Genomic DNA, 25,934 nt, shown 5'->3' with positions numbered 1-25,934 from the left:
CATATCGAAGAGTGTTCGAATATGGCTTATTTATAATGTTGAAATATATATAATGATCTTAATACAAAATGAAGTCGTTTGCAAAAATTTGAGATTACACAGGGCTTGAATGTGCTGCTAAAGACGGTTTGTATCTTCGCTAAATGTGAAAAATTAAAGCAGCCTTTTGTGCTGAGCACATACGATCATTTTGGACGGTCAATATTTAAATGATTGTAGAGCTCAAATCATTAATTATAGTTTAATTTTTTTTTTTATTATAGCCATTCTAAGTCAATTTGCTTATTGTTTCGTTTAACTTAACTTAAATCTGCTATTGAAAGCTGAATTGCGAATTTACAGCTTAGTTTTGGCGCTGCCAGAGTATTGCGAAGTGCATTGAGTGGCAGCTTAGGAAAGCAACGGTTAATTTTGTAAATATGGTTGAAGTGTGTGGCTCACGTGTTAAATGTTAATATAGTGAATTGTGTAAGTTGTGAAAACGTAATAAAAGCAAACAAGATGAAGTGGATGATGTGCCTGGTGCTGTGTGCGGTATGCAACAGCAACGGCCAAAAATCCAAGGATACCTCCAAAACCGTGATCACGCCCGGGCAGCGTGACCAGGTGGATAAACTGCGCAGTGAACTGAATGCCGCCTTCGAGGCGGGCGAAGGGGTACCGGTATGTAGAAAATCCAATACTTAGGCTTCCTTTAGACATTTGCATATTCGCAACACATAGGCCGGTGTCATTGTCCAGCCAGAGTGGACCAAGCAAGGCAGCGCTAATGCCAAGACGATCAGCAAGGTTATAGTGAACGAATCCACATTGAAGGAAACGAAGGCGCTGCGGACAGAGATCACTGAAGCGGTCGTCAAGCAAGGACACACAGAGGAAGTTATCAAGCTGGAGGCAGCGATCAAAGCCAAAGCGGGTGCCACAGGGAACGAGGCGATTGTGACCAGCGCACGCAATGAGATGCTGGGCAGCAGTCAGGAGTCGACTGCCAATGTGGCCAATGTGGTGGATGCCACACCGTTGGACATTGATTTGGCAAAGCTCCACCAACTGGAATTGTCCAAACGCCGTACGCGAGAAATGCTAGTGCTCAGCCGCATTGAGGAGGATCTACATTTTACGCTCGGATCAGATGTGTCGCATTGGCTGCAGCTGCAGCAAAATGGTAGCCTCTTCCTTCTGGGTCGACGCAGCCAAGATGTGTTACTATTCCAGCAGCAAGCTCTCTCCGAGGGCTCGCAGTTCCGCGGATATGAGGCACTGCAGCCATTGTTAGTGCCGGCCGGCATTGATGCGCTGCTTAGCTACGAGCGCTGGAATTCGCAGGCACAATTGCAGGAGACCTTGGTGTTGCTGGCCACCCAGCAACAATTGCTCTGGTATCGTTTGGAGGCAGGCATGGGTCTGGCCCAATTCTGGCACTGGCCGCTAGGCAGCAGCATTGACAAGCTGCTGCCCTTCATTGTGGAGAACCGCGAGTACTTGGCCCTGATGCAAAATCGCACACTCAGCATTTATGCCTACGATGTGGATGGTATGGAGTTCTGGATTGTGCAGCGAATGCAGCTGGAGCAAACGATAAGTGCACTTGCCGTACAGGATACGGGCCGGGACTTGCTGCTCGCTGTGGGGCAAGCCGATGAGGCGCTCATCTACGCCCACAATATGCGCGAGCTATCTCCAGATGCGGGCCTACAGCTGCAGCTGCGGCAACGGGTGGATGCACCGAAGATCGCGGACATCGCCGCATTCCAAATGGGCGGACACAGCTACGTGGCCTTGGGCGGCCTGCGACCACAGATACTGGCCTATGTGCAGGGCCAGCTGGTGCCGCGGACATTGCTTGGCCAGAACTTTGGCTTGGTCGAGCTATTCCTGCCAGTGCCCGTGCGCACCTACCGGGATGATCTGATGCTGCTCGTGCAGCATCGCGTGTTCTTCGACACGCACTCGCTGATCCAGCTGGAGGTGCTCGTCTGGAACGGTGAGGCCTTTGAGGCCAGCCTGCCGGCGCCCTGTCAACTGGGCACGCATACGCGCTATGGCGCCGGCTGCATGCTGGACGAAGAGCGAGACGCGGGCTTGACGGGATCGGTGCTGCTGCGTCACATACAGCCGCCGTTGTTGCTGGTGCCACGACAGGCGGCGCCTTCGGGGCTGTTCCGGCTGCATACGGAGCTGCTGCCGCGCAACTCGGAGCTGCACGACCTGCAGGAGATTCACAATTTTATGAAGCAGTGGGTGGATGAACAGGACAAGATACTCCAGCTGGCCGAGCAACTGCTGCAAGCGGAGTATCATGCAGAGCCAGAGCTAATCCACTACGAGGAGATAAACACGCCGCTGCTTATCAATGAGGGCGCCACGCTGGATGCGCTGCACGTGAATGGAATACCGTGGACAGTGCAAGACTCTGCCGTAAACCTGTATGAGCTGTTGCAACAGATGCGCCTGCTGCACCACCAAATCATGGGCACGAATGGCGGACGCATGAAGCGTCAGCCACAACTCTTTCACTACGACTATGAGGAGCTGGAATTCGACATTGTTGAAGCTCAGGAGCTGTATATCGATAGGCTGAACCATGTGCCCTTCTACGTACAGAATGCCACACTCGAGTTCAACGGTTCGATCAATACGCAGCTCCTGGATCTGATGCGCCCGCAGTCCATTGAGCCAGCCGAATCCTTACCCTCAAGCACACAGCAGCACCTGCAGCTGGACGCCGATCTCAGTTTCGAATTCATCAATGGCCTGGAGTGGACAAAATTCATTCAACAGTTGGTCTGGCGTCACGAACCGCTGCAGCTCTCGCAGCTGCGGGTGGCAGGCGTAAGTCGATCTCGGCTTGGACATGTCTTGATCATTATCCATTATCCTTGCGTTTCAGGCTGTTGTCTTTGAGGATTCGCTGCATTTGAGCGCACTCAATGGGCTGAGCTTTCCGGACGACTATCTCTGGTCGCAGGGCAGCACCACTACTATCGTTCACTCGCCGAAGCAGTTTACTCAAACTTTATGTGGGTTATGCAACTAGTTATCGTCGTATATGCTTTGCTGATTTATCTTTGTCTCGCTTTATGTTAGCTGCGAATATGGTGGACACTGATGGCTCTATTAATGGCCGCGATCCCGCCGATGCAATTACATTAAGCGATGCACAGGATTGGCCAGGTTTGGTTACCTTCACACAGCTGGAAGTCTCGGAGCAGCTTGAGGTGTTTATAAGTCACTATGTAACTGTAAAATCGTTTATCTATTATTTCTTTTCCATTCTGCAGCTCAATGGCAGCGCCCAGGGACGTCAGTTTGAGGAGGCGCCTCTGAACTCCATGTTGACCGATTCGCATCGCATTTCGGCTGCCTGTCACTTTGTGGAACTGATTGTCAATGGACCCGTGCATCTACGTGGCTTGCTGGATAACAGCAGCTTCGATGCGCTGCTGGGTGACCTGGTGCAGCGTCCGGCTGATCCCAATGATGAACTGATTATAACAGGATCTAAGCACGTACAGCACCTGGAATTGCCAGTGGATGCCCATATCTTGGATGGCACACTGAACGGCATACCCATTGAGCAGTTTGTGACCAAGCACACGGAGCAGACGCTGCATAATCTGACCACTCTGGACGGCTATGTGTACTTCCATCAGCTACAGCTCAGTGGTAGCTACGATGGCGTTCAGCTGGATCAGCTGATGGCCCAGGCGTTGCGTGTGGATGCGCCACTTGTGGCACCAACAACGCGACTTCAGTTCATTAGCGAGCCGCCACAATTGGCAGAGCTGCGCGTCACCCATGCATTGAACCATGTGCCACTCTCCACCGGCTATCAAAGATTACACGAGCCACTGTACCTCAGCAAGGCGCGCTTCGAACGCCTGCAGGCAGAGCAGCTGGATGTCGCGGACAGCGTATTGGGTGCTGGTCACCTAAACGGACACAATCTGAGCGAGCTGCTGTCCAAGGAGCCGCGCGTGGACATTGTCCAGGTGCAGGAGCTGATTCTGCCCATGGGCGTGCAGGCAACGCAGCTGCAGGGAATCAATGCTGAACTGCTGTTGGGTTTCCTGCGTCAGCTGGATGAGCTGCCGCTGCTCATTCTTCATGGCCAGCTGCAGGTTGAGCACATTGCGGTTAGTGGAGCTGTGCTCATCGACGACGCATTGAACGGCCGGAATATGGCGCAGCTGCAGCGCGACGTTGTCTGGCTGGATCGACCCAATAAGCTGGGCACGCGCTGGCGCTTCCAGCAGGCACCAATATTTGGCAGCGATGTCTTCCTGCAGGGTAGCTACAACGAACGCCTGCTGCCCGAGCTGCTCAACGATATAGTCTTTCGCTCCGATCCGCAGCAGGAACTGCTCATTGTGGGCACCAAGAGCTTTGCGGGACCGGTGACTGTTCTGGACACGCTCCAGCTGCAGGCACTGAATGGCGTGCCCTTCGAGCGGCTGGCCAATAAGCTGCTGCCATTAGAGTTTGATGGCCAGCTGCACCTGGACGGTAACCTTTATGCCGAACATCTACAGCTACGGGGAGACCTGAACGGGCAGCCCGTTGACAAGCTGGAAAGCCTGTTGCACTGGGATACACAGCTGGGCGCTTTTGTACATCGCGGACTCATTCGCTTACCTGCGCAAGGACAGCTACAGGAGCTCACGGTTCGGGGTCACTTGGGGAATCGGAGCTTAGAGCCGTTGCAGGAATTCTTTGCTGATTTAGTGGATAAGCGACAGCCGCAATTGTGGATCGAGGGTCACAAAGTATTCACGGGTCGCGTACATATCCAAGGTGGCGCTCACATTATTGAGCTGAATGGCCTAAAGCTGGAGCAGCTACTGCAGCAGATTATCTTCATTGATGGCGCCATGGAGGGCGAAGAGGTGACGCTGCAGTCGCCGGTGCACTTCGAAGCTCCCGTAGAGATGAACGAGCTGCTGTTAGGCCAACTGGTCCTGCAGGGTGAACTCCTCAACGGCTGCAATATCACCGAGTGGATTCATGATACGCTGCGCGTGGATCGCGACTGGCAAGCGGATAGTAAATTATATCTATTTCAAAAAATTATGAAAATAGCTAATTAATTTATTTCTATTTATTTTGCAGCCCTTGTCAAATTTGCCCCGGGCGCATTGGACAATAATGCGCTGCAGGTTGCCCAACTAAATGAAATCAAGCTGGAGAGGATAGTTACGCTGCATACGCAGCAAAATCTCAGCTTTCCATTGGTCGCCAAGGAGCTGCATCTGACTGACGGACACGTGAAGCTCGAGGGGCTTGTGAATGGACGCAATTTGTCCATGGAATACGCCAATACTCTGCTGGTAAGCTAGTTGACAGATTTTTGGCATCTAGCTGTAGCTCTTTGCCTTCTGTTTCAGATTAGGGCACCGCAGCCGCAGCGCGTGACCACACCGTTGGTCATAGCGTCCATGGATGTGACTGGCTCGTTGTTAGCCACCGCGCCCATCAACGGAGATCCCAATTTCAATTTGAGTAACGTGGCCACGCTGCACGAGGAGCAGCTGTGCCTGCAAACGCCGCTCAACTTTGCCCAGCTCCATGCGCCGGAGCTGCGCACGGACTTGGACATCAATGGCTTCAACTTCAGTGCCTGGCACGAGAGGAGCCTGTGGGCGCAGGGTCGAGCGACTCAGGTCATTAGCGGCAACTGGAGCGTACGTTGGCTGCGCGTCAAGCAGCCCCAGGTTGCTGAGCAGACAGCCCATGAAATTTACCGGCGCCAGAGCGAGTGGGCGGAGCGCTATCAGCAGCTGTGCAAGCGTCTGTCCAGGCTCCTCGGTCTGCTCCGTTTGCCCTACCACGTGACGCAGCTGCGTCGCAGCTTTGCGCTGCAGCAGGCCGCAGGTGAAGCGGATATACGACGGGTCTTTGCGCTACAGTCGGCGCCACAGGGCGCCAGCTATCTGCTGCTCAACGAGGTCGGCTGCTGGACGCGCATCTATCGCTGGAACGGCAAGCAGTATATAAAGTCTGGCAACTTCGAGAGTGGGCCCATCGATGATGTGACTGTGCTGCAGCTGCGCAACGCCAGCAGTGCCAATGGCAATGACCAGTTCAGTTTCATGACCAGCTACGAGATGAGCGAGGAGCAGCTGGAGCGCAGCTGGAACTGCAGCAGTCTGGCAAATCTGCAAAGCTGGCGCACCAGCACCGAGATCGAAATCGAGCCCATGGGTGTGCCAGCTAGCAAGCTGCAGCAGCTGCTGCAGAAGCATGAGGCACAGCAGCGACGGCGAAGACCAAGCTACCAGGACGCCATTAAGTATCTGAATCGGCCAACAACTGAGTCGCATTTGCGGCCACATCTGGACGCGATTCATGCGCTTAGCCAGGAGCAGTACGAGACGCTGCAACAGCGCCTGCTGCAGCATCTGAGCTTTCGCCTGCAAACCGAGGTGAATATCACCCAGCTGAGCATACCCGAGAGCGATCTCTACGACGACGAACATCTCGTAGAGGACTTCTTAAGCCTGATGCGACAACTGCGGCTCGCTTCCAGGTCTGGCAGCGAAGCATTTGCTGCTCTGCCCACCGACTCGCTGCCATTGCCAAATACTCCGGGTCGCGTATTAGCCGCTCGCACTGCGCAACTGATTTGGTCCGCGGTCGAGGAGCTGAATGCCCTACGTTCGCGACTGGCCAGCAACGATAGCCAGCTGCTTCAGGAGCAGCATGCGCTGCGCCTCCACCTGTCGAACGCTATACAAGATGTGCTGCTGCTGGCCAACGTTGGCAGCCATGAGCAGATGGGCGACGGAGACGAGGATACGAGGCGACTGCATGCGGTGATTGGACGGCTGCGTGAGCTGCAAGATCAGATACAGGAAGCCCAGCAGTTGGACCTGGACACAGCCGAGACGAGCAACATGATGGCCATGCAGCCACATCCGCATCAACAATGGCAGCCAGTGGAAACGATACGCTTGAACGTGGGTCCAGCGCAGCACGCCCGGCTGCTGTATGCCCGGCTCACCACAGTCGCTGCAGATGCGCCGCCTATAGCCCCATCCACAGCGCCGGGCGCCCACGTCCAGCTGCATTTCGCCAATGGCACAATATTCCAGTCATTGGCCGCCGATTTGAAGGCGCGGCAGCTAACAGCTCTGCGGGTGCGCGACGAGACGCTGCTGGCCTTTGTCGAGGGCTGTTGCCTCGTCCGAGTTTTCATTTATCGGGGCATTCAAGGCTTCGTGCCCTTCACGCAGTTCCACGCCGAAGCGGATGAGGAGACGGAGCAGCCGGGCATTCAGCAGCTGCTGGCCCTGCGACTGCCCCTAAAGCGTTCACCGGGCGCACTCTATTTGCTGGCCGTGGCTCAGGCACGGCGGGTTACCTTCTATGAGCTGGTCATGCCGGGATTCTTCGAGCCGTGGCTGCATTGCAATTAAAACACTTCTTGCTTTGGATGCATCATTATTATTATTATTATTATTATTTTATGTAATAATATTACATATGTCATAGTTATGTCAGGATAACGTCAGCTTATGTCAGGTTAGTTCAGGTTAAGTCAGTGTATGTCAAATTACGTTGCATTTACGACGAAAAAAATATATGTATGATTGAGCCCCACACACGATACGAAAAAAAAAGAAAACACCAGAATTTAGATTACCGATTTACGGGGAGACTATAGATCCAATTGGCTACCTAACTAAACTATCCAAACTAATTAACCAAACTAGCTACGCTAAACTAAACTAATTATCCAAACATTTTTTGTTTTTTTGTTGTTCGTTTCCTGGAAACTTGTGCATAGGGAACGGGAACGGCAAACCAAGCAGAAAATGTTGACATACGAGATCGTTAGCCAGGTTATTCTGCTTCTGGAGCAGGCTCAGCTACCTTGGGCTTGGTCTTACGAGTGCTGCGAGCCTTTACCTTTGGGATTCGCATATTAGAAATAATTTCAAACTCATTTTTGTTTACTATATGAATAGGTACCTTTTCCTTTGTTGTGGAATTGATAGCCTTCTTCGGCTTCTTGGTGGACTTCAACGACTTGCTGCCAGCTGCAGTCTTCGGCTTCGGTGTGGGCTTCGGCTTGGCCTTCGGCTTTGCCCTAGTCCTTGCTTTAGCAACTGGAACTGATTTTTTGCGCGTTGCTTTTGATTTTTTGGGTAAAGGCTCCCTCGTGATGGGTGCATGAGCCGTTCCCTCAAAATTCTGGCAAACGGTCGTCGTCGCCATCATCAGGATTAAAATCCATTTGGTCACGCATTTTATTCACTCAATACTCACCAGGAATTGGCTCTTCTGCGATGGAGACATAGCTTGCCAAGTCATAAGAGCATTCTGCTTAATATCATGATCGTCTAGATAGCAATGGGTATTCTTGAATATTTCCAAGAATATTTGAAATGCACGATCGGGCGCTTTTGCAGCTGCAGGCTTTGACCGTCCGGTACCCATTTTTGGAAGAAAAAATTCGTTTTTGTGCTCAATTTCAACAATTGAAAAAATATATATATTTCAATAAAAAAAAATAATAAAAAAAATTCAAAAAGCTGGAATTTTTTTTCCGAGACCTTTTCTGTCGGACCTGAAGAAATATAATGAATGTTGTGAGCTAGCTCCCCAGGAAGTTAGCCCCGGAGCTCGAATTTTAGGGCATGGGCTACTTTAATATATATTTTTTGCGTTGGATTTCGTTTTTTTTTTCGATTTGAGACATTTGCTTGTCAGTTTGAATTATCGAGCAATGGGGGTGCTCTAGATGCGACTGCTCGTCTGGGATATACCTTAAAAGCCTACAATTATCTCTCTACGTATAGATACTACTGTATACCATATACATCCATTCAAAATTGAAAGTCACTTGCGCTTATACGTATGGATCCATTGAAAGATTTTATATGTCCTCCGATTCCTAGAATACATATATGATTCCAGAATATATGAATATATGTCTTCCGATTCAGAATAGCTTCTAGTATAAACTATATAGATTATAGATAGCAGATAACTCTTATTTTTCGCATAGACAATTTATTAGCGAAGTAGCACATAAATTTGGTATAAACGTAAAAATTTGGCTATCAGATGCCCAGTGTTAAAATCAGTTACAGGTGTCTCATATACATGGGTAATGTAGATGTTGGGTTATCACTTGGCATTGGACTTCTTCTTTTGTCGCCGCTTCTTGGGCACTGGCACTGGCGAGGGGTTAGCTTTGTTAGGTGTTTTTTGACCTTTAGGCGTAATTGGATAGGCCACACTCTCGCAGCTGGAAAACGAAATGATGCTAACATCTGATGATGCCTCATCGACCTGACTTAGATCGATAACATCCTCCATGTCATCCGCATGAGAGCGAGCAAAGAAGAAATTGTTGCAGTGTACTATCAGGCCAGAGTTGATGGACATGACCAAAGTCTTATTGAGTTTCGACTTCATTAACTCCATTTTCGACTCCGATGTACAAAAGTGGGCGATTATTGTCTTGTACGGCACTGGCTCCACATGCTTCCGCATAAACATCACGAGATTCGTATCGGTGATTTCGGTGGGGACATCTTTGAGTGACTTTGAGTTCATTTCGAGAGGTTATAAAAAATAAAAAAACAAAACACAGAGCAATATATGCACACGTATAAAGGGATATCAACTTAAAAATAAAAAGAAAAACTGTATTTCTGATACGAGGCTTTAGTTTGTTTTGAACCTAAAACTCAATGAGTGCCAGATGTTAAGTTTCAGTGACATTTGAGTCGGTGCTAACTTGGATATCGAAATATAATCTTCGTATAAAATAAAAACTAAGGAACTTTTGCTAATTTATATATGTATATCGGCTTACGTTAAATTTTTTATCTCGGAATTTTATAATACAATTTTCAAAATTTTATTTCTTCAATTTGTTGACCGAACAGCCTCTTGCTAACTTCTGTTCTACGCCAAGCCCGACTGACCTATTAGAATCTTGGTATTGACGGCCACCTCATTCGACTCTTACTTCAGCATTGAGTAGTTTGTAATCATACCTAAAAATGGATACTTATATAACGATCGAGTTTAGGGAAAATTTAGTTCTTGTCGGGATTGCCTGACCCGGAGCACCGTCTGATCTGCGTTTCTACATATACTCCATACTTGAAGACCCTAGCTCGATTAGGCGGACAAGATATAATTTAATAACTAAAGCTCGATACCATTGTTAGTCGATGTAATTGAAAGAGTAACAGTTATTGATTATTTGAAATAAACTTGATCCCCGGATGCTACATAGGGATTTACAACAAAAAATTAAAATATTTAGCTCTTATAGATTTCGAGCTCGAGACGTTCAGACAGACGGAAGGGTGGGCATGCGAATAGGGAATAGGAAATAGGAAATGATTTATGGAGAGAAGACATGTTTATTTGTAGGAAAAAATGATCGTGCATTCCACGGCTCAGACAGGAGCATTATATAGACAGCTCAGGATCGAATTTCATTGGGCTTTATTTATTACACATCTCTATAAAATTAGAATATTTAGTATAATAATTGAGCTTATTTCAATTCTCCTCGGTTTGTCTTCTTCTTTTCCATTTGTTATTGACTCTTAGAACTTAGGCTTAGGCCCCAACTTATGACTACGACCCGCGGCGAGGTCCTTAGGCGGCGGAGGATAAAAAAAAATAAAATAATAATGAAAAATCCAGTGACTAAAATAAATACAACGCGCACACACATAATTACGATAGAGATAGGGTTTATGTTAATGGTTAACGGTACAGTTAAGAACTATATACACTGCCAGCTGATTGGCACCGCCCCAGAGCTCCCTAGACCGCCAGGAAGTCACGGGGATCGCCAATTTTGGGACTGAGACGCACCACCACCTGATCATCGCCATCGCCGACCTCAAGGAACGAATTCCAATCGGCTAGAAAATAGAAGCCATTCTTCTTCTTGGGCGGTGGCGGCTCCTCGGCAACGGGGTCGGGCCCAAACGAATTGGCCAGATCGTCCAGCGAGCCGTTGCGTGACTCCTCCGTGGTCGAGGAGCTGCTTGACTCGGTGGTGCTGCTTGTGTTAATATCTCCATCGCTGCTCGACTCCGTGGCGGTGTCCTCATCTCCTTGGCCCAGACCCAGACCCAGGTCCAGGCTAATGCGAGTGGGCGATTGTGTTGTCACCGAAGCATCCGAATCATCCGAATCGGCCAGAGTTGAGCTGGTGGTGCTCGCTGTGGTGGTGGTGCTGTTGTCCTCGCTCTGTCTGCGCGGCTTGAAGGTATCGCTGCCCGGTGGCAGCGACTGCAGATAGTTGGCGTCCGCCTGGGACTGCGCCTGACTGGCCAGCAACGCAGCCGGCTTCGTCTGGCCCAGGCTCACGTTGAGCTGCTGCAGCTGCTGCAGGTTGCTGATGAGCCGCTGCAACTCGCCCAGATTGTCGCCCAGCGCCACTTGCTCGCGGGCCTCCGGCTGCGACTCTGGCTTGGCCAGCTGATAGTTGAGCTCGCTGAACTCGGCCATCAGGTCGCCATCGAACACGCCAGCCTGGTCATCCTCGGCGGCCGCGTCCATGTCATCATCGCTGCGTCGTCGGAAGCCGGAAGCACCCGCAGCCAGGCTCATTGGCTGCTCCGTGGAGACGCCAATGCGATTGGCCGCCCGCTTGATGGCCGCCTCGATAATCTTCGTCGCGCTGAACACGGGCAGCTCCACGCTGCTCTCGGTGGTGGGATGGGGCCGTGGTGGGCGTGGCGACGCCGGCTTGCTGGTGGTCAGCGAGAACACCGCCGGCGAGGAGGAGTCGTGCGTGGGCGTTGGCGATGCGGGCGGTGAGGGCGTGGTTGTGGTGGATGTGGATGTGGATGTTGTGGTGCTGGTGCTGGTGGTTGTGCTGCTAGGGGTGGTGCTAGGCTGGAACTGACTCTCCAGCTGCTGGGATAGCTCGTTGGGCAGTGCCACGCCCAGTTTCTGCAGCTGCTGCGTATTGTAGAGCAATTTCTGTAGCTCCGCCAAGTCGGCTTGCTTTGGCGTCGGCTTGGCCGTTGGCGGTGCAGCGGGTGGTGCTGCGGTTTGGGTCACCGGAACCGGCGTCACCGTCTTATAGATGGGCTGCATATTCTGATAGCTTTGACGCTCGCCATTGTCCTCCAGGCTGCTAAAGAACTGCTGGAACTGCCTGAAGTCCTGATCCCGATTCAGATTCTTGTTCTGGTTCTGGTTCTGGTTCTGGTTCTGGTTCATTTGCGGATGGGCCGGCTGGGACATGGCAAACTCACGCAGCTCCTCGCTGGAGCTGAGCTCCGCCTGTGCAGCATTTGGCATTGGAGTTGTGTGCACCGGAGCTACGCCCGGCTGCTTGTACACGGGTAGCTCCAGCTTGAGATTCAGCTCGGGATCGGGATCGGGCATCGCCGCCGGCTGCGCGTAGACAATCTGTGCACCGTTCAGGCTCTTCACGTTCTGGGTGCGCACGGAGGCGGCTGTGACCAGCTGATGGCCGGTAGTTGGGCGCGCCTCCTGCAGCTGCACGCGCTCCAGCTCCTGCACCTTGCTGAGCAGCTTCTGCAGCTGCACGTAGTCCTGCGGCTGCACATCCTGCAGCAGTCCATTGCTGCGCTCGAAGCTGCTCAGCGGCCGCTGTCGCTGCTTGCCCGTCGAGGCCGCCGTCGAGATCTCCACCTGGCCCAGATCCCGGTCGTAGGCCAGCTGTGCGGTGCCCGCCAGCTGCTGCAGTTGCGCGTAGTCGTTGCTGGGCAGGCTCAGGCTTCCAGCCAAGCCGTGGCCAGCCACGTTGCGTGTGCTAAAGCCCGGTGGGGTTGGCTGCGGCTGCTGCAGCTGCTCCAGCTGCTGCACGCGCGTTATCAACGCCTCGAACTGGGCGTGGTCCACGGCAGCGGCCGCCTTGGTGGGACGCGGCGTAGTCGTCGTCGTCGTCGTCGTCGTCGTTGTGGGCGTCGTGGTGGCCTTTGTGGTGCCAATCTTGGCCGCCTTCTTGTTGTTGCGCGCCTGCTCATAGAGCCGCTCCAGCTCTCTGTCGTCGCTGAGCAAGCGCTGCAGCTGGAGCAGATCTGCCGCGCCGAGCGCATTCGTCTGAGCCGCATCGAAGTTCAAGCCGAGGCCCAGCGACGACCTCGGACGCACTGTGGTGCTGGTGGTTGTGGTTGTGGTTTTGCGCACGGCATTCGACTGTTCCAGCTGCTGCAGCTGGCGCAGAATGAGCTGCAGCTCGCGTGCATCGTTGCTGGCTGCTGTGCTGCTGGTGGTTGGCTTGGTGGTGGTGGTGGTGGTGGTGCTGCTGCTGCTGCTGCTGACGCTGAAGCGATTGCTGAGCGCCTGAGTGCCAGAGCTCGTCGCCTTCAGCACATTCTCTGGATTAATCTTCAGCTTCTCCAATTCCTGCAGATTCTGGAGCAGCTTGGACAGCTCATCCGTGGCGCTGGCCGTCTTCTGCTGGTTGCCCGAGTTCGCAAAGTTGATGTCAATGTTGGGATCGATGCGGCGACGCGGCTTCTTCGGCTCGATGAGCAGCGGTGCGCCGTGGGTGATTAGCTGTGCCGTCGGCACCGATGTGGGCGGTGCGGCGGTTGTGGTTGTTGTGGTGCTGGTGGTTGTCGTTAACGCCGCTGTGGTGCTAGCCGGACTGCTGCTGGCTGTCTTCCGTGCACCCTTCGTCTGCAAGCGCTCCAGCTCCTGCAGATTTTCCAGCAGCTTGGCCAGCTCTGCATTGCTCTGCGGCGGAACCTTGGCCGTTGCCGTCGACAGCTCTGTGTGGGCGCCCGCTGGCTCCTCCGTGGCGTTGGCAGTGCCTGTGGCACCCGCTTGAGATTTCTTCAGCGCCTTGGGCGACTTCTTCACAATGCCAAACCGTGTCAGGTAGCCCTCCACCTCGGGCTTGACGCGCAGCTCCTCGCCAATGTTGAGCGGCTTGAAGTTTGAGTAGGCATCGGGCCGTATGCGGGCGCCCTGCAGTCCACGCAAGTCCGCCACGGCCACGACGGGCTGCGGTGCACTCTCCGCCGGATAATAGTCGTCAATGGCGAAACGCTTGTGCGAGCCCTGGGCACCAGCACCAGCGCCAGCACCGCCCACAATGCCCAGACTTTCGAGTATGTCCGCCACGGGCTTCACGGCGCTGCTGTGACTGATGCCCTGACCTTGTCCCTGTCCCTGACCCGGCCTCTGAGCCTGACCCTGAGCCTGCGGCCTCGCCGGCTTGCGTAGGAACTGCGCATTCTTGGCGCTGTAGTGCGAGCTGAAGCGCTGACCCGTCTGGGCGGCAGCACGGGGCGGCGCCGCCGTGGCCTGCGGCCGGGTATAGTCGTAGGGCTGCGCCCCATGCGTCACCGGCTGAAAGTCCATGCTGGGCTTGCCCAGCGACGGCGTCAGCTGGTACATGACCGGCGCCGGTGCTGGCGGATGATAGGTGGTCGCCGTGGGCGCCGGCACCTGCTGCTTCTGCAGGCTGCTGTAGAGGGGCTTGTAGGTGGTGGCCGCCACGGCCGGATTGCCGCCGGGCACAGTGCTGCGCGGCATTGCGTTAGGATCGGGCGTGATGAACTTAATTGGATTCGGCGGCGTGTAGGCGTCGATGACGCGCGTCACGGGCGGCCGGGTGTACAGCTCCTGCAGGTTCTCCTCGGTGTTGTTGTCCGTGTTGTAGGGCAGCACCAGCATCAGGGCGCGCATGCTGTCCGCTCGGCTCATGTCGCCCGCCTCGATGCTCTTCTCGTACTCCTCGCGAGTGACCTTCTCGTACAGCTCCTCGATCTCACCGCTGTGGGGAGGGAGGAAGGGAATTTCTTAGTGATAATCAAGAGAAACATCATCATCATGCTCATCACCAACATGATCATAATCATAAGTATGATCATTATTATCATCATCATCATGATTATGCTCATCACCAACATTATCATTATTATCATAATCATGAGCATGAGCATGATCATTGTCATCATCATCATCATCATCTCTTACCGTGTTAGCCTGGGCAACGCCGGATCATTGGCCAATATTTTCTGCACTTCGTCTATGGTTTGCTCCACCTCACGTGGCTGAAAGAAGCTCTTGTCCAGCTGCTGCACATAATTGGCCCCGCCCAGCTGTCCCTGCTGCTTTATAGTCGGCAATGCGCTAACGGTAATTGCGCCCATCAGCAGCATCAACAGCTGAATTCTCAATCGGCTTGAGTTACCCATTCTGCTGGGCTGTAAATGAACGAGATGGCGAGATCAAAGAGATCAACACAAATGTATATATAGTACATATATAAATATAAAAAATATAAAAATCTTTCGATTCCGAATGATTTGAAATTTGACATTCGGGTCACCAGGGAATAGCATAGCATATGTATATTTCAAAGCTAATGCTTCAAAACTATCAAAAATTCAGGGTATTATTGCGCTTGTCCTCATGGAGCGCATGAAATCTTTTTATACCCTGAACCCATTGAAAATGGGAAAATGGGAAATCAGGGTATAATGGTTTTGTGAAAAGTATGTATGTAACAGGCAGAAGGAATCATCGCAGACCCCATATAGTGTATATATTCTTGTTAAGGGTGACGAGCTGAGTCGATATAGCCCTGTCCGTCTGAGCGTCCGTACGTCCGTCCGTTTATCTCACTTTTTCGATAAGTCATCCGATAATTTTGTATCGAGAATATCGAAAAATCAACTTTGTTTTTTCAGCCTAATTTTAACACTCTTAGACCTAGAGACTGCAGATGTATATAAATTAGATGACTAGAAAGATTTTGTAATTTACAGATTTTGAATACCACGCTCCCCAAAAAACGTATTTCAAGTACTAGAATTTTGTGCTTTGGAACGTACACACATTCTTATCCTATGATCACGGTCACAAAGATAGTCCTACTACAAATTATTCAACAAATAAATTCTCATAATATTGCAGAGTGCGTGCTCATACGTATGTACGTGTGGATGGATGTGTATGTATGTGTGCATAAAATAAGTGCAGAATGAGTAGAATATCAACTTGGAGGGTTCAGGGTATCTTCTAGTCGAGCAGTCTCGACTGGAGCCTTCTTACTTGATTGATTCTTAATTGACTCAATATTTAATGCTTCAAGCTCTAGGAGATTTCCAACTTGAATAGAATATCTCTAGCTTTAATAAAAGAATTCACAGATAGCAGAGACGCTGAATGAAAAAGGTGGACAGTTGGACAGACAGCAAGACGAAAATTCGCACAAAACCAATATACTCATTTCACTTTCGCGAATGAGTATAATAAGCGAAACAATCTCGAGAACCGTTGAGCAAAAGCATGTTTGACTTATGGACATATCTAGTCCAGGTCGCAGTCCACTTGGATTAACTTCTAGAAATATCTTGGCGACTGCATGAATCAACGCGCGGAATGTGAAAAGCTGTTAGATTTGCAGGAAGACACGCTGCCTGGCATGTGGCCGGTTGATTGAAAGGAAACAAAAACTGGCCAACTGGCTAGATGACTAACTAGCCAACTAGCTGACTGGCTGAGTGACTAGCTGGCGAGCTGGCGAGCTGGCGAGCTGGTTGATATCATTCCAGAGCGTGTCGCAATGGCACACAGACTCCGAGTGACAGAGCGCTGGCTCTATCCGCAGTCGCAGTCGCAGTCGCAGTTCCATTTGCAGTTATTGCCCGGGGGCCTCCACTACGCATTCCAGCTGCAGAGTGGTCGGTCGAGCTGTGTTATGCGCTGCAGTTGCAGAAAGTCCATTTAGAATGCGCGGCACGTAGACGGGTTAGTCAGGCTGAAACAGCTGAAATGCTTGGGCCATAATCGTTGCTGTTGCTGCTTGTTGAGTGAATTTTTATTATTTTATGAGGCTATTTCTGTTGCTGCTGTCGTTGTTGTCGTTGTTGCTGTTGTTGCTGTTGTTATTGTCTTTGCATTCATTTTGACAAGATTATCTAACAGTTCATTTAGCTAACGGCCTCGCTGCTGGACACTAACCATGTCAACGCCAGCTGTTCACGTAGACAGACGATCGGCAATATTTCTCGACGTCGCTTTCTACGGCAGTCATTTAATTTATGATTTAACTACGGTAATTAAGTGAAAATTAAACGCTCCGATAGGCTACAAGCCGGCGTACGCGAAGCACTTGCTCTGCCCAGCCAGATGGCAATGGACCGTAAAAGCAGTTCCGCACAGACAACTCAAAACACAAAAACAAAAACAAAAGAGCTGACCAAGATCGTCATCTACATTAGCCGGAGTCCAACATCTTGCGTCACTCTCTCTCTCACTCTCTCTCTCTCTCTCTCTCTCTCTCTGTCTTTGTCTCCCTCTCTCTCGTATCCTAACTGTCAACTATTCAATCATATTTTGCATAATAAATCATAGAAACTCGTATATCAATTGCTATGGCAACGCCTCCACCAATCCATTATTCATAATTGAAAACATTTTCCTTGCAATTACTTGTTTTTCTGTTCATTTTTTTTTCTTTTCATTTTTATACCCTGAACCCATTTTCAATGGGAAATCAGGGTATAATGGTTTTGTTGAAATGTATGTAACAGGCAGAAGGAGGCGTGGCAGACCCCACAAAGTATATATATTCTTGATCAGGGCGACGAGCTGAGTTGATTTGGCCCTGTCCGTCTGTCTGTCCGTCTGTCCGTCTGTCCGTATGTATGAACGCGTCGATTTCAGAAGATATAAGAGCTAGAGACTTCAAATTTTTTTTAAAATGTCCGTAATTACAGCGCGCATATCAAGTTTATCATTAAAAATCGATAACTCATCTCGATCTTTTTTTATCGATAAAAAACCTTATCGAAACCCTGTTATAAAATTATATCTTCTACACCTTTATTGCTAGAGACTCCAAATTTTTAATGTATGCTTATATGCAATTTATACAATTTCGGTTTTTGTTAAAATTTACCCCCCACCTCTAAATTCTCCCCCTCACCCTCACTTTTGTAAAAAGCGTATTTCAAATACTAGAGACTTGTGCTTTGGCAATTACATGCATATTCATGTTATAATCATAATCTAAAAGTTTCATGAAGATCGTACGTCCATAAAAAAAGTTATTAAACAATTAAGTTCTCATAGTAAGCGCACACTGCAGCCCATGCGTGTTTATGCGTGGTTGCTTGTGTGTGTATGTGTTTGTGTATGTGTGTGTGTATGTGTGTGTGTGTATGCGTTTGTGTATGTATGCGTGTGTGTGTGTATGTGTGTCTGTATGCGTGTGTGTGTATGTGTGCCTGTGTTTGCGTACGTGTGTGTGTGTGTGCGTGTTTCTTGTGTAAGCTGAAAGTCGCGAAAAAGTATTGAAATATCTATTGCTCCAAGGGTTCAGGGGATCTCGTAGTCGAGCAGTCTCGACTAGAGCTTTCTTACTTGTTGATTTTGTAATATCATTTCATGGCTATAGATATCTGTGCACTTGTCGTCTCGCTGGCTCTCTTTCTGTCTCTCTGTCACTTTTGTCAACAAAATTTTCCATGCTCTGCGCGGAAGTCCACTTGACAGTTGGGGCAAATTGTATGGCATTTCTGATCTGCAGGTCTTTTGAGCATCGGAAGACAATACGATACGATATGATCGCTTGGCTGGCTGCCAGCTGTCGATCGAGTCAAGCCACACAATAGTAATTAATCTGCATGCGGATCAAAGCCAGCCACCGCTCAATGATGATAAGTGTGAATGCCTGCGATAATGATGTAATGGCAGCCTGCAGTTCACTCTGTGGGAAACCTCATTTGTGTTTAATCCTCAAAACTAACAGACATTAGCTGCCAATTGTGGAGGTAGTCGATTGGAAAGGGTTTACTTTGGTTTTTTGCACCCTGAACGCAGAGAAAAGGGAATTTCAGGGTATAAAGGTTTTGCGAAAACTTATGTAACAGTCAGAAGGAGGCGTGTCAAATGCCATATTTATATACTCTTGTTCAGGACGAGGCAATCAGTCGATGCAGCCATGAATATCTATTGCCATATCATGTATGCATATCCTTCTGTCAATCCATTCGTCCATCCATCCGTTTGTACGTCAGTCTATTTTAGCGTCAGTCTATTTTCCCTCTGTCCGTCTGCTCCTTTGTTCGTCTGCCCCTTTGGCCGTCTGCCCTTCTCACCATCTGTCTCTCTGCCCGTCTGTCCTTCTGTCTATTCCTCTGTCCGTTCATACATATGTATGTCTTTTCTTCCCTACGTCTGTCCGTCTATCCTGCCGTCCATTCGCCTGGATGTCGTAAGGCATAAAAACTAGGGACTTTGGACTTTTAATATATAATCATCTACTCAGTAGGAGCTTATTATTTTTATCTTTGATAACATTTCCGTATTATCGATAAAAATCGATAGCTGAATTATTTTGTAAGCGTTCTCTTAAAATCATCTTAGATAGAGATTTCAGATTTACCGTGTAGCTTTCTGTTAAGAACACTGAGATGTGTGTTTCGAATTTTAGATAACTCCGTTCGTGCTAATAGGCCAAAATGAAATGCTAGAGACTCATTGAGTACGTGCGTGTGTTTCTGTTTATTAATGCATAAATCAATCACAGATTAATTTTCCAATATTAGCTCTGCGCGGAGTTCAAGGTATCTACTAGTCGGGCAGAGTCAACTAAACTGTTATACATACTTCACCCAGTGTGTGAAGAAACTCTGCTTAAATTGATATAAATATGCAGAGCTCAGACGAACCCTAACTCCCGCCAGCAAGCTGTAAATCAAATCAACTCGAATTTTCCCGTGAAGTCTGTCTGTTTTTTTTTTCTTTTTTTTTATGTATAAATGTACCTCAATTAATTGCAATTATTTTTGCATAGCTTTAGCCTGATTTCTTTATCTATTTTTATTTTACTGTGTTGCTTTTTTGTGCATGGTCTCTGCAATTTCCTATAACAATTAACTACTGCCATGTACAACGCGTCGCATACGTAATTTGTGCTCTTTGCATATCTATTTTTGCAGAAATTCGATTAAACTTCAATTGTGAACGAACAAAAAAAAAAAAAAAAATGTATTTTAATTTTATAATCGCTGTCGCTATGCGTGTCTAGCGATATTCATGTGTGTGTTTGTGTGTCTGTGTGTGTGAGTTTGTTTGTTTATTACATTGGCCACAATCAAAACGCAAATAATTTGTTACAATTGCGGCAACAGACATAATAACAACAACAACAACAACAACAAACGGCAGCAAACAGCAACCGTATAAAAAGTGAGCCAATCTTCGGTGAGTGCATTTCCAATCCGCCGGCGACGCAGACGTCAGCGTTGACGTCGACTTCACTGAAGCGCATTAGACGTCAACGTCGACTGCGCGCGCATGTGTATGTGTCTGTGTGTGTGTCTGAGTGTGTGTGGTAACAATTAAGTTGCTGTTAAGTAATTTTTGCTGTTTGTTATTGTTATTAAGTTTATAAACTATACGGATTATATTATTATTATCTCTCATTCCCTCTCTCTCTGTCTCTCTCTCTCTCTCTCTCTCTCTCTCTTTCTCTATCTCGCTCCTCGCCATCACCATGGCCTAGTCCTAGGCCTGCCACTCCACTCGAAGCAAATTGATGCGTTTCGTGTTATGATTGTTTGACATATTAATTTCATTTTCCTTTTCATTTCTTCATTTCAGTCTCTTTCTTTAGCATTCCGCTTTGTTATTATTCAACTTGACACATTACATTTGACGGAAGTGAAATTGTCGCGTTGCCAGGGTCCGGCAACTTTGACACGAATGAACAATAATTAGCCAAGCAGCAAACGCTTCAGACTCTATTAGCACTACTTGACTCTGTTGACTTGGCTAATGCTTTGCTAGCTCCATATACATTTGGCTAATGGCATGATAAAACTTAAGAATTATATCAAGTTATTAGAGAAGTTTTACTAACGAGAAATTCCTGAAATTTGCGAATGGAAATTAAGTTGCCGATGAATAGAAATAGATCTCTTGCTAGTGCTTTCATTTAATCGAAAAGCTTAACTGGAAGTTTGTTTGTTTGTTTGTGGAGCTTAGAGCTTACCCAGTTCAGAGTTGGTTGAAAAGTAAAGTAAAAAAATTTAAGAAATTTGAGAATGAAATAGTAATAGAGCTCCTGCCGGTGCTTTAATTTAATCCAAAAGCTTAAATGGGAGTTATTTGTTTATGGAACTTAGAGCTTTCCGACTTTATAGTTGCTTGAAAAGTCAATAGATCTGTAGGTAAAACTAGACTTTTAGGGCATCAAAAGTCATAAATAACATACAACTTAAAAAAAACTGCTTTAATGCAGTAATCTCTCATATACTTAGAAAAAAATAGGCATCATTATCTAAGATAAAACTCAAAGGAATTGAACTTCAATTCAGTAATTCTCTTATGTGTAACCTTACAACATGACCATTCTAATCACAATGTAAGCATATTAGATGCCCATTATAAACCCATTTCTCTGCATCCCAGCCAACTCGTTAATAAGATAATGAATTGCTTGTACCATAATACATAATAGATCAATTAGAGCTGGCATTGCTCTCACGCGGCTAGCCGTAGGACTGCGATTGCTTTGGCCCTGAACTTTTGCATGCAAACTTTCTGGACGACAATTGCTCACTTGACCTCTCTCATTACCAACAACAACAACAGCAAAGCAACAAAGCCGCAACAACAACAAAGGCAACAATGTAGTTTAAAGTAATCGCCAAGTCGAGCACCAATTGACTTGCAGCTATGATTTTTTCCCATTGTTCATTGTTTCTAGTTAAATGCGGGAGGTAGAGAGAGAGAGAGAGAGAGAGGGAGATAGAGATAAAGAGATGGATATAGCACTTCATTAGCTTAGTTAATCAAGAGCATAAGAGTACTCTGGTAATTTGGCTGGTAATTAAAGTGACCTTCAGAAGAGCGATTTAACTATTTCTAGAGACTTTTCAAGACTCTGCATGACAATCGACTGGGCGGCTCATGTGAAACTTAACTGGGTTAAACATAAAACATCAAATGCATGCGCCGCACCCCTTCATCAGCACCTTCATGGGTTAAAGAAAGTTTGTTTTTTTAATTTTTGTTTTCCATCCACAGAATCGTTAAATCCACATAATTTATGGCACTTATATAAAGTTATATATGTATATATATATTTTTTTTTTTTTTTTTTTTTTTTTTTATTTTTTTATTTTTTTTTTTTTTTTTTTATATCTGAGTATTTTGCTTGAATTTATTTTTCTTCAAGCTTGGCTTCAGATTGATTTCTGAATATTACAAACTTTTTTCTATTTTCACTAAATTAAAATCTGATCTATTCAAACAGCCAAGTTGTAGAAAGTTCCATTGTAAGTCTAATAACTGGATTTGCATTCAGATCAAAAGATAGGGAAAACGCGTAATCGATTCATAATACAATGCTTAAGTGCAGCTAACAATATTCATAATATAATAAAAAATCAAAAGACTTAAGACACAAATTTGTTGTTGCTGCAGTTGGGTAAATCATGTAATATACAATATATACTAATACTGCTGCAATGGCTTTTAGCTGTGAATAATCTGGCTTGTAAGCTTAGATTAGGCCTTAAGTCATGCGTTGAAACAAAAGAATTAAGACACAAATTGCTAGCTGTGACTGTTAATCCACAGAAACAATCAACATAAGAGGTTGTTAAAGGCTATTGCTAAGTATATAAAACAAAAGTATAATTAATCTATAAAATCAAAAGACTTGAGACACAAACGAGCATCTAATATCATGCAATGATTTTATAGGCATTTGGTTTTTTTTTTTTTTTAATTTGTTTTTATATTTTAGCTTCTTGTAAAAAAATATAATTAATCTATACTACTATTTGTAGATATTTTTTTTTTTTTTTTTTTAATTTTTATTTTTTATTTTCTTGTAACCGACTAGTAAGGTCGTCTGCCACCATTTCCGGTACAAGCCGTTGAGAAAGCGCCGCTGGGCTGCTAGCTGCTAACTGCTAACTGCTAACTGCGGGCTGCTCTCACTTTAGTCAATTAGTCAGTGGCGACAAGGCGCGTAAAATTCATCAACTTCAGGCCGATGTGCTTCATTAGTCAGCCAACAGAGATGGTGTGAGACAGAGAGTGAGAGGGAGCGAGCCTCGCAGAAAGAGGCTGGTTGAAAAGAGACGACACAACATATACGCACCACTTTTACTGCAACTTGTTACAAATGCTTTTGTTGCTTTCAGCTTTTTGGCTTGAATTTTTGCAGCAGTAGCGGTTTTTACACGGGTTTCAGCCTACTAGCCGGACTGGCTTTTGGTTTATGCCAAATTTGCAAGTATTAGTTAAAGCTGCTGCTGCTGTCGCAGTTGCTGCTGCCGTACTTGTTGCAGCAGTTGTTGCTGCAGTTATTGCTGCTAAATTCTAGTTAAGCGCCGAGTGGCAAGCGCTGCCTGCATATGACGAGTGAATGTTGTTTTGGGTGGCCAGGAAAAGGAGACGCCTACTTTGCGCCGAGCCGCAGCCAAAAGCGAGTACCGAAAGAAAAGCAAGCCGGCTGCGGCCACAGCCGATGCATAAGTGTGTCCGAGTATTCCACATAATCAGCTCTAGCCTCATATTTGCCCAGTTTCATTAACGCTTTCAGCTTCTGCACTTTTCTGCCGCGCTTTGGCCCAACTTTTACCCAGTCAATTGGGTTTTTGGTACCTTATTTTATTTATTTATTTTTTTATTATTGATTTGCCAGTTTATTGCTGTTTCCCTTCGTATTTTTTTTTTTTTAACACTTTCACCTGTGCCACCAAAACGAAAAAGCGACAAAAACAAAACGAAAACAAAAACAACAGCAACAGAAACAAATATAAAACACTCTTAGCGTTTAATGCTTTCTTTTGCTTATTAAAATTGTTGTTAATGTCGTTTATTTTTCTTAATATATATATGTGTATATGTGTTTTTTTATTTTTAATTTTTGTAACTTTAATTATGCTGTCAAAAGTTATGACAAAAGCTTTTTTCCAAATGTTGCGTTGACATTTCGTTGGCTTGTAACAAAATTATTACACCGTCAGCATTGCTAATTGTTTGTTGTCTTTTGTTGCTACTGTTGTTGTTGTTGTTGTTGTCGTCATTCATTAGGCAAAATGAGACTTTAGAAATAATTGTTTGTTGACTTGGTAATGAATTCTGTGTACTTTCCATGGATTTTTCTGTGCCATTGTGAGAATTGTTATCGGCAAGTAGGTTAGGCCCGGCTCAAATGAGATCTCGAGCTAAGGCCGCATTGAACTTGGACTGGGCATAGATTAGACCCGGCTCTAGCTCTGATGATCTCTGCAGCTAAGGCCGCATTGAACTTGAAATACCAAATTACGTTTTGCCTATGAATCGCGGCTCGAGATAAATCATTTTTATTAACAAAGTTGTTAGCATAAAGTAATTAATTCAGTTTGATAAAAAAAAAACGGTGATTTTTTTTTTTTTTTTTTTTTTTTTTTGTATATTTTAATTTTATAGCGCGAATAGTTACAGAGCATAAAATCAATTTGTCCTCAAAAATGTTTTAAAAAAATCTTATTTTACATTCAAATAGGCAATGTCTCTAGCATTATTCAGGTAAATGTGAGAGCTTATCATAGACCTACATATTTATTAACGAATCCTGTTAACGAATCCCAATCCCATATACAAATGGAATCTCTATTCAGAATCTAAGCTTTTTTCCTATCAATGCAAACATTTCCATCTCTTATCTTTATAGTATATACATATTATCTACATATAAGACCAACATATGTATTTATTCCAAACTCGTTTATCATCTATATACATATATATATATATATATATATATATATATATATATATATATATATATATTTATTATATATATATATATGTATATATGATATATATATACATATATATATTTTGACCTTACATTTATGACACACTAATAGCTTACAGTCGTCAAGGGTTTTTTTTAGCACAGCTTTGATCTAGTTGCGACTAATACACACATACATACATACATATATATATGAACTCTTAAATCATGGTCAAGCGTCACTGATGGCGATTGTTGGTTTGCCAACAGAAACAAATTTAACATTTGCTAACTGCCACGCCCAGTACCGCCCACTTATTGTTAACACACACACACACACCAATCGTTTGGCCAATTTGCATGCTGCAAGCCGCCCCGCGTCCCCCCAACTGGCGACCCTCATACATCACCCTCGTGTCAAGGTCGTTCGGCTGGCACTTTGCATAGTCGCATGCCTCTGCCTTATCAAAGCTTCATTACTTTCCAGCACAACATCAATTTTTCAATTACATTTTCAAAACTTTTGGCGCCTCGCCTTTGGCACGTCTTCAAATTTAGTATTTTTCACAACTTTTTTGATTCGTATTGGGATTTACTTTTATTTTATTTTAATTTTTTTTTTTTTTTTCAGGCGTTAAACTTTCGTTGCACAAGCACAAGAAAACTAAAAATAACAACAACAAAAATACAAATTCGACTATGAAATGTTGTAGATATATATACATATAGCGTATATATGTATATATGTATATGTATAGTGTATGTTGAGCACGCGACTTCAACTCCGAAACCGACTTCGACTACGACTTGGAGGTGAACGTGGAGCTATTAGCTTGGCGCATGCGCGGCCTGCAGACCATTTTCAATGAGCGTTCGAATTATACTGAACGGGTTGGACTGGCGCTGACAACGCTGCCGTCGCTGTTTATGTCGCTGCCTCTGCCACTGCCGCTGCCACTGCCACTGCCGCAGCCGACAGCGACGTCACTTAACTGTCTCAGTGTCTGGGGCTCAGGTGAATTGCGTGCCCAAAAGAGAGCGTTAAACGGGCTGCTCTAGAAGCTGCAACTGATGCTGGGCACGGAATCTTGGATTTTGAATTTCATTATAGCTACGGCTACAGCTACGGCTACGGCTGCTGCTGTTCGCGATGATTGCTGTTTGATATTTTGCCCAGCTCGCTCACCTTGACCAAATACACCTGTGCATA

General features: G+C 46.7%; 3 protein-coding genes across 4 annotated transcripts; 1 reads left to right on the top strand and 2 right to left on the bottom strand.

Annotated features, from left to right (window-relative positions):
- The first annotated feature begins 385 nt into the window (after window positions 1–385).
- On the top strand, window positions 386–7,740 carry LOC6584270. Its single transcript, XM_002009890.4, has 7 exons — window positions 386–663; window positions 724–2,832; window positions 2,891–3,020; window positions 3,088–3,218; window positions 3,282–5,043; window positions 5,110–5,327; window positions 5,385–7,740. The coding sequence occupies exons 1-7, from the start codon at window positions 502–504 to the stop codon at window positions 7,413–7,415; spliced, it is 6,543 nt and encodes a 2,180-aa protein (XP_002009926.1). The 5' UTR covers window positions 386–501; the 3' UTR covers window positions 7,416–7,740.
- LOC26528028 (histone H1.11R) lies at window positions 7,428–8,579 on the bottom strand. The gene is made up of 3 exons (XM_015161694.3): window positions 8,269–8,579; window positions 7,972–8,193; window positions 7,428–7,908 (listed from the first exon to the last, which is right to left on the bottom strand). The coding sequence occupies exons 1-3, from the start codon at window positions 8,437–8,439 to the stop codon at window positions 7,843–7,845; spliced, it is 459 nt and encodes a 152-aa protein (XP_015017180.1). The 5' UTR covers window positions 8,440–8,579; the 3' UTR covers window positions 7,428–7,842.
- A 2,128-nt stretch (window positions 8,580–10,707) lies between these two features.
- Window positions 10,708–25,596, bottom strand: LOC6584268 (mucin-5AC). Of its 2 annotated transcripts, XM_044011675.1 has the most exons (3): window positions 25,235–25,596; window positions 14,947–15,176; window positions 10,708–14,743 (listed from the first exon to the last, which is right to left on the bottom strand). In XM_044011675.1, exons 2-3 carry the CDS (start codon window positions 15,165–15,167, stop codon window positions 10,798–10,800), a joined length of 4,167 nt encoding a protein of 1,388 aa, XP_043867610.1. In that variant the 5' UTR covers window positions 15,168–15,176; window positions 25,235–25,596; the 3' UTR covers window positions 10,708–10,797. The 2 variants fall into 2 exon arrangements, with proteins under 2 accessions (XP_043867610.1, XP_043867609.1); XM_044011674.1 differs by lacking the exon at window positions 25,235–25,596 and having other exon boundaries at window positions 14,947–15,318.
- Window positions 25,597–25,934: the final 338 nt, after the last annotated feature.

The sequence above is a fragment of the Drosophila mojavensis genome, unplaced genomic scaffold, assembly GCF_018153725.1.
Source record: "Drosophila mojavensis isolate 15081-1352.22 unplaced genomic scaffold, ASM1815372v1 contig_136, whole genome shotgun sequence".
Lineage (NCBI taxonomy): Eukaryota > Metazoa > Arthropoda > Insecta > Diptera > Drosophilidae > Drosophila > Drosophila mojavensis.
Note: the sequence above shows the minus strand (reverse complement) of the source record. Positions and strands in the feature narration are given on the sequence as shown.